At 43.0% G+C, this 12,227-nt stretch overlaps 2 protein-coding genes across 2 annotated transcripts in view; one reads left to right on the plus strand and one right to left on the minus strand.

Moving 5' to 3' along the window:
* Rtf2 (replication termination factor 2) overlaps positions 1–12,227 on the minus strand; it is a 46,914-nt gene that overhangs the window by 16,987 nt on the left and 17,700 nt on the right. The window lies entirely within an intron of this gene.
* LOC143394487 (putative beta-1,3-galactosyl-O-glycosyl-glycoprotein beta-1,6-N-acetylglucosaminyltransferase 7) lies at positions 5,001–11,769 on the plus strand. Its single transcript, XM_076849150.1, has 3 exons — positions 5,001–5,967; positions 7,118–7,213; positions 11,543–11,769. The coding sequence occupies exons 1-3, from the start codon at positions 5,001–5,003 to the stop codon at positions 11,767–11,769; spliced, it is 1,290 nt and encodes a 429-aa protein (XP_076705265.1).

Here is a 12,227-nt window from a genome sequence, read left to right on the forward strand (position 1 = left end):
CCCATGAATGCCAGGATCTTACCTAACAGGAATGCAAGCTTGCCCTGCTGCTCTTCATCAGAGCAGGGTTTTCTCTTGCCTGGTTTTGTTTTTTTTCAGCAGGTGACCCAGTCTTGAAGAAATGGAGAAGCAAGAACAACAACTATTTTTCCATCTACATGACAGAATCAATGAGAATACAACTCTCTGGGGATGCAAAGGCAGCACGGCCTGCCAGGCAACTCCAGAGCGGGAGCCACTGCCCAGGAAGCCACAGGGAAGAGAAGAGCAGCCCTGCTAGGATCCCCACTTCGCAGAAGGCAGTAGCATTTTCTGGTGAGTGTCTTTAACTTCGCAGGTTCAGGAATGCACACAGGTTAAGCGTAATTTACCTCTGAAGTAAAAGTGTGTTTTTCTTCATTCCCTTTATGGCTTTAAATAAAAGACTAGACTTTGACTAACATTTCAAATGCAGATTTGTGGGCATCTTTTGAAAAACAGTCTTACTTTTTGTTTAAGCCAAAGAAAATAAAAGTGGAATATTTTCACAGTATGAGATCAACTAGATTTTTAAATTTAAAATGCCACCACCTGTTAATTCCTTACAGGGAGGTAATAACTAAGCCAACCTCCAGGCCATGTCCAAATCTTCAGTTCTCATTTTGTGCCAGTAATGAAAACAGAATGTTTTATTGGTTGTGGTCATTTTGAGTGGATATCCTAAAATGAAGTTTTCTTCTTTACATCAAAATGACTTACAAAAGTTTACACATGTCAAAGGAGCAAGCTTGCTGTGATTAAGACTTCCATTTTCCTGGATAGCTGAACAGTTTTTGATTTCAAAACAAGCCCAACTAACACAGTAAACCCAAATGGCTCAAGGAAAAGTGTTCCTGTCCAGGGTGCTCTGTACATTATTCTGAGCCTAAAAATGACAAAAGTAACAGACACAAGATTTTCACTGCTGTGGCCCTGGCTACTTCAGACAGGCACAGTGAATGGAGAGAGACCCAGGCTCTGGTGGTCAGGGACACAGACCTCCAGGGAATGAGAGCTGATGAGATGGCCGGGCTGGCGAGCGCTGAGCAACTGCTGGGGCCAGGCAGGCTCAGCATGGCACCACTCCTGTGCCCACCTAGCACGCTTAGGAGGCTGCCGTCAAAGCCCATATTCCCAGTCTCCAAGCCAAATATCAGGTTCTCAATAAGGTAAATATGATAATGAGCATTGTGGGTTTTTTTCTTTAAATAAATTCTGAAAAACTTTGAGTATTAGATAAATTGTTTCTGCGGATTAAACTTATATTAATGTCTTAAACCAATAATATTTTAGAATATATGACAAGATACTTTAAGTTCATCTTGAAAGATGCCCATCTATTACACATATTTACTTGCTGGAATTACCTTTAAAAGAAAAGACTAAAGAAAAACAAAGTCTAAAAAATTCAGCATAAAAGTGAGTGCTTATGAAGAGCCAGTACAAACCCCCACAACAGGCCTTCCCAACAAATTAAATCTCATCTCAACAAATTTAGAATGCCTGCTCTAAAAAAACGGCCCTGGGGTGACTCATGGCACCAAACCCACTACTGAGGCTTACTGGGAGTGGGGAGGGAGAGCACAGAATGAACATGGATGGTAGGTAAAATGTTCTGAAACGATTCCTGGGAAGTATATTGTGCTTAGACAAAAAAACAAGATGCAGGACAATTCCACTGAGAACTATAATGAAATTATTCCTGTAACTGATCAGAATTAAGCACTGGATAAAGGGGGAAAGTCACGCTCTACCTTTGCTCCACCTTTAAGCCACTGTAGCCATGGCTTTGATCCCTGTCTCATGGCTGCATTCAGCAGTGTTTCCTGACTGTGGCATGGCTTCAGTCCACTGTGTAAGCTTCATGTTATTTGCTATCTGGAAGCTAATTATTCTACATATGTTACAATACTGTAACAATGCTCCTGTTCAAAGGCTGCAGCTATGGGGTACCAAAGATCACTAAAGCACACATGGACTAAGAAAGACAACCTAAGGAAAGGCAGTATGTGGCAAAAGCCTCAAAGTGATCTCACATGCCCAAGAATTTAGAAGCCATGTGGGATTTAATAAAGCCCAGGAACAGGACATGGAGTGGTAAAAATGCCCAGGCTGGACAAAGAACCGGAATGTCAATTCCATATACATATGGATAATGTGTGTCCATTCTTTCTAAAGCCTTTAAGGAAATAGATATTTAAAATTTTGTGGAGAAAAAAAATGGCTCAAAAAATCAGTAAGATTATACTTCTTTAGGATTTCATATTCCTTACACTTGGAAGACACTACCTACTTTTCTTAGAAATTAATTTAATGACAGAAAGTCATAGGTGTAATGAACACATTTCATTATGGATAAAAAAGTTGACTTTACAATAGAGAAAACACCACCTGAGAACAGCTAGAAAATGCTTGCAAAGCAGAACAGAGTCACCATTACCGTAAAAGGGAAAATTGCCAGCCCCAAAGAGTAACCCTGGAATTTTCGCATTATTCCCTGGATGTCATGTTCAAGAGAGAGCAGTAACTATTTATTTTCATCAGCAATGCAATCTACAAAGACCCCATAACAACACCTGACCTGACTGCCTCACAAAGCCTTCACTGAAGTAATAACAGAAAGATAAACTGCAGGTGGCATTCCAGGAGGTAACTATTCTGAATTTCAAAGTGAACCAGAGCCAGAGTTAAGCAGGCAGCTGTAAAAAGCTGCACTGTCAGAATGAGGAGGAGAGGTAACCAGTCTCCACGCCACCAGCTCCCCCTTCCTGCCTGTGTCTATGAAGGGAGGAAAACCACTCAGCCAGGTTCCACCCTGAAGGACAACGGGCTACCCCTGGGGCTGGTCTTCATTTAATTACATAAACTACTGAAAATACCCAATTCCCTGGGCTCTGCCACCTGTGGCCGGTCAGGGTTACATGAGGGAGGGCTACGTGGGGACAATGTGTCTGCACAGAGGGGCTTACTTCTACCACAGGAGCAAAACCCAAGGCAAGAGACAAAACTTCACCTCCCTGCCCCGCAAACTACAGCTACAACACAGAAAGAGATGTTACAAAAAACTACACTATATGGCTTACCTGTAATCAAAGTTTCTAAACACTGTAAAAAGCTTTGCTTTCATTTTAAGAAGGTGTTTTCTTTCTATTCCACTTCTAATTTTATTACACAGCTTTGTTTATTTAAGAGACCATGCATGAAAATGCCAAGTTTTACGTTTATAAAGTACTATGTAATTTATAAAACATCTTTAAGGTTTGACATTTGGGGCAATCAACATTTACTGCACCACCACTGAACATCATGACCTGGCTGGTACATTTGGGCAGGGGCAGCTTTTTACTTTTCAAGCATGCTGCGTAGAAAGAAGCCGTACAATGAAAATAAATATAAAACATTTTAAAAATCCACAATCAACATATATTTATGGATTTCAATGCCTCACAGTCAAGAACTCAAGGATAACTCAAAATGCTATCTGGTCAATCTGAACAGCATGTGTAATGATGAGAGGACAGGCAAGGCATTATGTCAACTCTGGGACAGAACTCCCACCCAAAGTACAGAGGCTTCTGAAGAACAGGACACAGAAAAAGACGTGGCTTTTTATGGGAACAGAGAGACATGACTCAAATGACATTTTAGCTGACAAATTTCCTACCCTAAATTCCTAAGAATGGTAGCACTAATATTTAACTAATTAAAAGACTTTTGATTACTTTTTCCTATGGCTACACCTATTCATATACCTACATATAGCTCAAGATAGGCAACTACATTATCATCAATGTAATTTAAGCAGGCAGCTGTAAAAAGCTGCACTGTCAGAATGAGGAGGAGAGGTAACCATTTATCTAATGAAGTGCATTAGATAAAGACATTTTGTATTTAATCAGTAAAGTATTCCTTTAAAACAATTCATAAACTAATTCAAAAGATTTAGGTTTAAAATCACAAAATTTGTCTTACTTTGTCTTTTGCTTTAACTGAAAAGATGTAGTTTCAACATAATACAGAATAATGGCATAAATAAATGGGGAAAACACTTGAAAATATCTCAACATCTTCAGTCAGCAGGGAGATGCAGAGTCAAACCCCAAGGACCCACCACTCCATGCTTATTAGAACAGCAACAGTTAAAACTGATCTCACCCAGCCCTGAGAGGATGCAAAGCAAGTGGACTCGCATACACTGCTGCTTCAGCCACTCTGGAAAACAGCCTGGGGGTGTCATGGGGGGTGAACGTAGTGATGAGTGGACCAGCTATAGCACCATCTGATGTTTAGCCAAGAAAACGAAAATACCTGCCCACACAGGCTTGTACGCCATGCTTATAGCATCCCTGAAACACAAACTGGCAACCACTTAAATGTCCATCAGCAGAGGAATGCACCAACTGTGCCCTGTCATACGACTGAATACAGAAATAAGAAAAAACAGGGATAAATAAACACAATGACAAGGACGATTCTCAGCAGCATTATCACAAGTGAAAAACACCAGGCAGAGAAAGTACATGCTATAAAATTACATAAAATTCTAGAATATGCAAATGAATCCAGAATAACAGAAAGCCTCCCAGTGACTGCTCATAGGTGGGGATGGCAGGAGGGAAGGGTTAAAACTCAGGGGTGGGGGGAACGCTTGTTATCTTCACTGTGGTGGTGGTTTCTCAGACATTCAAATACATAAAAACTGGCCCTGTTCTAGTCAGCTGGTGGTGTGCAGCTGCAGCCCAGCTAAGCAAGGGGGTTACCTGAGACCAGGACTTTGAGCCCAGTCTGGGCAACATGGTGAGACCTTGTCACAAACAAAACACTGGTAAAATTATGAACTTTAAATACATGTAGTTTTAGCATGCTTTGATAAAGTTGGAAAAAAAGCTGCAACACTCTAAATTCTACCTGTTGTTCTTTTAGGAAATTTAAAGGAAAAACTTTCCGACTGCAGTAATCAGAATGCGCTCAGAACTCAAAACATGAGCCAACTTCGAGCCACAAAGCCTGGGCTCCTCCTGTGTGTAGCAATTTGCATCTTCGTTTTCCTTTACTTAAGAAGTCCAGATCCTGAGGAAGCAGAGGAGGCGCCCACCTCTCCAGAAGTAGTGGAATGTGGCTTCTATCCAGATGAACTATGTTCAGCTTTATTTCAAGGGAAAGAGGCAGCTCCCCAAATCGCAAAATTCTGTAAAAATCCTCAAACAACTGGAATATTTGCTTATTTACGTACACCAGGAAACTGCTCCAGGATTTCCCAAGGACTGCACTTCATAACCAGGCCCCTGTCTGCAGAAGAGGGTAATTTCTCTTTGGCATATATTATAACCATTCACAAGGAGCTGGCCATGTTTGTGCAGCTTCTCAGAGCTATTTATGCACCTCAAAATGTTTATTGTATTCATGTCGATAAAAAGGCCTCAAAGAAGTATAAGACTGTGGTGCAAAGCCTGGTTGACTGTTTTGAAAACATCTTTATTTCAAACAGACAGAAGGTGGTTCATGCTGGCCTTACAAGACTACAGGCAGACATTAATTGTATGAAAGATCTAGTCCACTCCAAATTTCAATGGAACTATGTCATTAATCTTTGTGGACAAGATTTTCCAATCAAAACCAACAAAGAAATCATACACCACATCAGAAGCAAATGGAATGACAAAAATATTACTCCTGGAGTAATCCATCCACTAAACATTAAATCCGAGGCCAGTCAAAGTCATCCTGAGCCCAGTCCTGAAGGAAATGTCTACGTATCTCCAAATAAAAAATTCAAACACAAGCCACCTCATAACCTAACAATTTATTTTGGAAGTGCGTACTACATACTCACAAGAAAGTTTGTGGAGTTCATACTGACTGACATCCGTGCAAAAGACATGCTTCAGTGGTCCAAACACATCCACAACCCAGAGCAGCACTACTGGGTGACCTTAAATCAACTAAAAGGTAAGTGACATCCGACCATACAAATGCCTGCTCAGGTCAGAAGCAACCTCAGGAGTCTCATTCTTAATTGAAGATGCTTTCTATTCAGCTGTCTTCCTGTGGCTTTGTAAATGCCTGCTTGAGGAATCCAGATCTTTGGTTTTAGGGGTCTGACATTAGCAAAGGCCACCAGGTTCCCAAGCAAACATGGCTGCATTTATTCCCTCTGTAGAAAGGAGCCTGGCATTTTGCCTTCACCTCAGCCAGAGCCTTTTGAAAATGCTGAGCATAACTTTTTGGAAAGTTCTTCATTCTTCCCTCACTTGATAAACACTACTGGAGATGCATTAGGGTCAAATGGTGTGCAAACGGCCATTAAGAATGGAAAATATTAGGGGCTGGGGACAAAGCTCAGTTGGTAGACTGCTTGCCTCGCATGCACAAGGCTCTGGGTTCAATCCCCAGAACCACAAAAAGGAAAATATTAAAGCTGGTTATTTTTTGTTGTTGTTGCAAATCTAATACTTTGGATAGGTTCTCCAAGGCAGAGGGAAATCTAACACCCTCTTCTAAGTGGACTTCAGTATTTCCTCTTGGATAGGTTCTCCAAGGCAGAGGGAAATCTAACATCCTCTTCTAAGTTGACTTAAGTATTTCCTCTTTGTAAATGGCCAACTGGCTCCTCAGGAGCATGGCTTTAGGCTTAAAAAGCCACACTCATCAGTCCAGAACACTGGGCAAAGGACCTGGCAGAGACTGCCGAGGCCCCTTTTAAAATCCCATACCTGTTTCAAGTCCCAATTTCAAATCACTGGAGAGGCTGTTCCAGAACAATCACAATCCAAGAACCCCCATGACCACGAAGAGCACCCAACATACATGAATGAGTTACAGGGGAGGCAAAGGGATGAAAGAACACCAGGCACACAGATGCAGAGCCGGGCCCTTGGTCGGCCCTGACATCACCACCAGAGTGGTACACCACCTGCTCACGAGTGCTAGCCCCTGGTAGGACATAACCAATGAGGCGCCTCAGCCAACATTGGACTGCCTCCTGTCCTTCTCACTGACTGCCTGATCTAGAGGGAACAGCAATGACCTTGCAGAAGAACTTGTACTAAAAGTTTAGGAAGCTGGGTCCACACTGTGTGTGCTGGTTGTGTCTCCTTAGATGCTCCAGGTGCTACGCCAGATGCTGGCTGGGAAGGGAACATTCGAGCCATAAAGAGGAGAGCAGAGGAAGGAAGTGTCCACGACGGATGTAGAGGTAAAAGCCAGCAAAGCAAGGCTATGGAACATCATACAAAAATCATACAGCTGCTGCCTCAACAGTGGTGGGGGCCACTGCAACCAGGCTTGACCTGGAGTCAGTGGCCACCCAACAGCATGGGTGTCAATGTGTACATAGTTTTTAATTTAACATAAGCTCCACACAGAAAAGGTACAATTCTTAAACATACATGGGGATAAACTTTCACGAGGTGAATAAGCAGGGCTATAACTGAATAAGTTTTTAGATAAAAGTCACAAGCTATCTGAATTTTTTTTAAATCTGCTTTTAGAATTCAAACCCAACACTGACTAAAAACGAGCCCTGTGTTCGCTGTGCAGTAGAATATAAGACCGAATAACGCAGGTGCCTGATGACAGTGGGGCGAGCCAACTGCTGCCATGTGCAACTGCCTGCTACTTCTTTATATAAACAAAGTTTTACTGGAACAAAGCCACACTCATGTGCTTGTTTTACTGTGTGTTTGTTTTTGTTTGGTACTGGGATTGAACCCAGGGAAGCTCTACCGCTGAGCTACATCCCAGACATTTTTTTTTTTTTTTTTGAGACAATGTCTCACTAAATTGTATAGTCTGGACTCCAACTTACAATCCTCCTGCCTCAGCCTCCCAAGTCACTGGGATTATAGGTGTGCACCACCTCGCCCAGCAGTACCATGTTTATGATAGTGAAGGGCAGGACTGAGTAGGGACCCACAAAGCCCAAAACATGTCCTCTCTGGCCTTTTACAGATAGTCTGCTATGCCCTCTCTGGAGCATCGGGCCTCACACTTGTCTTACCTGCGTGCTTTCTAAAAGAAATACGGAAAAGAGATTATTACATTTTTAAGTAATTCAAAGTTTATCCCCCCCTCCAATCTATTCCTCATCTCTTTGGTGTCCCAGAGGTTTTAGTCATGGGAGGGGATAGATGGACACCCCAAAGTCGGGTTTTGGATGGGGAACATGTGCCTTTATTCCATGAAAAGTCTAGAAGGAACTGATTGGGTGCAGAGGGGATCTTGGCACACCAGGCTAGGGATGCCTAGAGAGAGACACTGGAATGTGACTCCTGTGGACCTCTTCTGGCCCACTGTCCCCATTCCCCCACCCCTAAGATGGCAGCTTGGGAGGTGCAGTAGTGTAGGGGAGAACAAGATGCATGATGGGCAGCTCACAGTTCAATGTCAAGAAGTTCAGCAGAGATGCCAATGCTGTGAGAGCTCTGAAAGGAAAATGGTAGGGGGTGTCCAGCCTTCAGGTGGAGCTGCAAACAGTAGTGAATAGAGAATGCAGAAGACCCAAGCAAAGCTATATGAAGATGGCTGTGGCAGAGCAACCCCTCTGCAAAGACACTTGGGCCCTGCAGTTTGTCCACGAGTAGTTTCCTAGCCACAGGTGGGGAACCACTGCAGAGATGGGACGACCTGTTCTAATAGTGCATTTGGGTATGGCCCCTGGGTTTTGACTAGACAAGCAAAATAAACCAAGTTCAGTTAGTTTTCTAGCTACCCCAGGGCTGGGGATGTGGCTCAAGTGGTAAAAGTGCTCACCTGGCATGCGCGGGGCGCTGGGTTCGATCCTCAGCACCACATAAAAAAATAAAAAATAAAAAAAATAAAGATGTTGTGTCCACCGAAAACTAAAAAATAAATATTAAAAAAAAAAAAAAAGACTGACCCCAAATACATGGGCTAGAGGTAAATGGAAACGTAAACTTTGATGTCAGAATAGTTCAAAGACAAGTAATTCTTGTGGCCTTGTGCACCTCCACTTCCTGAGAGATAGCAGCAGAAGAGCTGGGATTTTTCCCTTTTGCCTTGTTGGTGGGGGTGGGGATGAATTTGTGCACACTGGGCAAGTGCAGCACCAGTGAGCTACGCCCCACTCCTGGGGTAAACATTCCATGAAGTATCTTTCAATGGGTAGACATGATTCAACTGGGGAGCTCTTCATAGGGCAAGAAGGCAACAGCGCAACACAGCAGGTTGACAAACAGACTGCCTTTCATTAGGAAACAGGCTCTCCCTGCCATTATCACAGGCGTGGCTAGGACCAGTACCTAAGTGCTCAGGAAAGCAAGGGGCTTAGATGCTCCCTGAAAATGGTGTGCAAGTGGTGGAAGAAGGGTTGTGGCTACCAATAATACAGTAATGGCTCAGGAATACAGTAATGGCTAAAGATTTACACGGTGGCAACCTGAATGTTTCAACAACGCACTGCCCCTAACTGCAAACAGTTCAGAAAGTTCTTACCATCACTGGCTTCAGGGTACAAACTGTTTGGGTATGGCCCCTGGGTTTGATTAGACAAGCAAAATAAACCAAGTTCAGTTAGTTGGCTGAACAGCAGTCACACAGCCACATGTGGGCAGCATTCAGATCAGCACCGACTCAGGCCAAGCACTAGGGATAGAAATGGTGGTGCACTTTCCGGAGCCTGCACTCATCCTCACAAGCAAGCACTCTCAGGTAGACGCTAGTATCTGACCCCAGGCTCACCTAGTCCTAAAGCTACACCCAAACACACAGGAAAGGCAGAGTTGGGTCTCAAACAAGGTGCATCTGCCCATGGCAACAACACTGGCCAGCTCACATTCAACCCTGCCACAGAATGCCAATATCCCACAATAACCAGCAGCCAAGAGCTCCTTTATTTTTAATTGCCTACACAGCATTAACAGGACCTTGAAAATGTTCCATTTTTTCTATTTCCTTCTAGTTCAAACCCATATGCATCTAAACAACAGTTATGAAGTTATGATCAAGGGGTAGCTGATTCATTGCTCATTTATGTCCTGTTTTTCACATTGCTTATCTTTGAACTTAGACTTTTTAACTACTTAGATATTATTGAGATTCCATCACTTTATACCAAGAGTGTTTATCAGTTATCCAGGCATGGTGGCACACACCTGAAATCCTAGCAACTCAGGAGGATTGCAAGTTCAACACCAGTCCAGGAAACTTATGAAATCCTGTCACTAATATATATATATATATATATATATATATATATATATATATATATATATATATATATATTTTAAAGGCTGGGGATGTAGCTCAGGAATAAAGCACCACTGGGTCCTGTTTCCAGTACCCCCCCCACACACACACACAGACACACACACACACACACACACACACACACACAAAAGTCCATCACTTAAAAAACGTTTCATCATGATAGTAGCTGCCACCAGTGCCATGCCCACCAAGTGCCAGTTCTAGGCCCTTTACATAGACTCTGCTCATCAGGAGCAGAGTTCCTTCTGATTTTATTTCAGTCTTATAAACAACATTAGACTTTTCAGTTTGCAGTACCCCTCTCCCTTTTAAAACACTATTTCCTGGGCCTATATAGGAAGGGCAAAAGAAGGAGCTCAGCAGTGAGAGGGCAGGGTCACCAAACGGACAGGCCTCTGCTCCAGAGCTGAAACCTCACTTCTCACCTGCAAACTGAGGGTGCAAATGGAAACCACATCAGTGTGGTGTCGAGAGGATCAAGAGAGCAGAAGGTACCACACACAGTGTGAGGCACTAGAAATGCCACAGGGTTTGTCTCAAAGGGATCCCATCAGCACTTCTTCCAAATGCAATTTCCCTTTTAATTACACATGACACTCTGCAAAGCCAATGAAAGACAGAGCAATGATCATTAAAACTGACACCTTCTTGATAAACTACTCACGACCTAGGAAAAGACTGAGAAGGTTGTGGAATCAGAACCTAACAGAGTAGGGCAAGGTGGTACACACCTGTAATCCCAGCAACTTGGGAGGCTGAGGCAGGAGAATCCCAAGTTTGAGGCCAGCCTGGGCAACTGTTATTTTGATACTTTGACTCAAAATGAAATAAAAGGGGCAGGGTGTATAGTATAGCTCACTGTGGGTCCAATCTTCAGGTACACACACACACACACACACAAAAACAACAACAACAACAAAAATAACCCCACATAACAACCACCAACACTACAAAAAAACAAAAACCACCTATCAGAATTTAGATTTTACCAGGCAAATGAGTGCTACTTCGACTCCCTGTGCCACACTAGCTAAGATTCCACAGTATTCACCTAAGGACAGCCAAGCAAGTATCAAACATTTTAGAAATCACAAACGAAAATGCTCCTTTTTCACCTTAAATTCAGAACTCAACACAAAAGCCTCGGCTAAAGCAATCACGGAAATGCTATCGGTCTAAACTCTTATGAAGGCGCAGAGGCTGTCAGATGCCATCAGAAGCAGTGCAGCCTCTTTTCTGTGTGAATGTGAACTGGGGGGAAACAACGGCAGCTCAGTTTTCGTCTTTCTTCTTGTAGGCCACTACATCCAAGACACCTGTGTGTACGGACTAGGAGACCTGCCATGGATCATTAAGTCACCTTCTCTGTTTGCCAACAAATTCGAGCCCTCCTCAGACCCACTTGTGGTTACATGCTTAGAGAGGCGGCACCGACTTCAGACCCTAAGGCAGGCGGAAGTCCCCTTGGAACCACATTGGAGTTTCCAACAGGAAACTCGTTTCAACATGAAACTGACCCATTAAGCAGCGTGGATGGTCTTTTGGGGATCACTCTGTTTCCTGACTTGAAACAAGAGGATGATCCAAAAGAGAAAGAATGGGACAAGACCAGTCCTAAAATGAATTCAGAAACATGCTATTGACAAGACTTTACTATTGATTACAGGCCACTTTTATAGCTTTGAGAAAGAAATCACAGAGAAAAAATAACTCAAGCTACCAGTGGTGACATATGGAGAAACATCTGGAGGCAGACAGCTTCAGGAGATGGTTGCTGAAAACCTGGGTTCTCCAAATGCTGAAATCCAGGTTCAAACTGGAGCTAACAGCAACACATCTTGTTCTGAGGGCCTGGAACTCTTGTATAGAGACAATAACGGACAAGCTCCCACTGAAAATGAAAACATGTTTATCTAAAGTTGTCCTTATTGGCTGAGAACAATATAACCTTATTCTGGAGAACCCTAGAAAAATACCCAATC

The sequence above is a fragment of the Callospermophilus lateralis genome, chromosome 3 (genome assembly GCF_048772815.1).
Source record: "Callospermophilus lateralis isolate mCalLat2 chromosome 3, mCalLat2.hap1, whole genome shotgun sequence".
Classification (NCBI taxonomy): Eukaryota; Metazoa; Chordata; class Mammalia; order Rodentia; family Sciuridae; genus Callospermophilus; species Callospermophilus lateralis.

Coding starts and splice junctions, on each gene's coding strand:
- LOC143394487 (XM_076849150.1), top strand. CDS start 5,001: ATGAGCCAACTTCGAGCCACAAAGCCTGGGCTCCTCCTGTGTGTAGCA. Junction 5,968..7,117: donor GACCTTAAATCAACTAAAAG/GTAAGTGACATC, acceptor GTGTCTCCTTAG/ATGCTCCAGGTGCTACGCCA. Junction 7,214..11,542: donor TGTCCACGACGGATGTAGAG/GTAAAAGCCAGC, acceptor TTCTTCTTGTAG/GCCACTACATCCAAGACACC.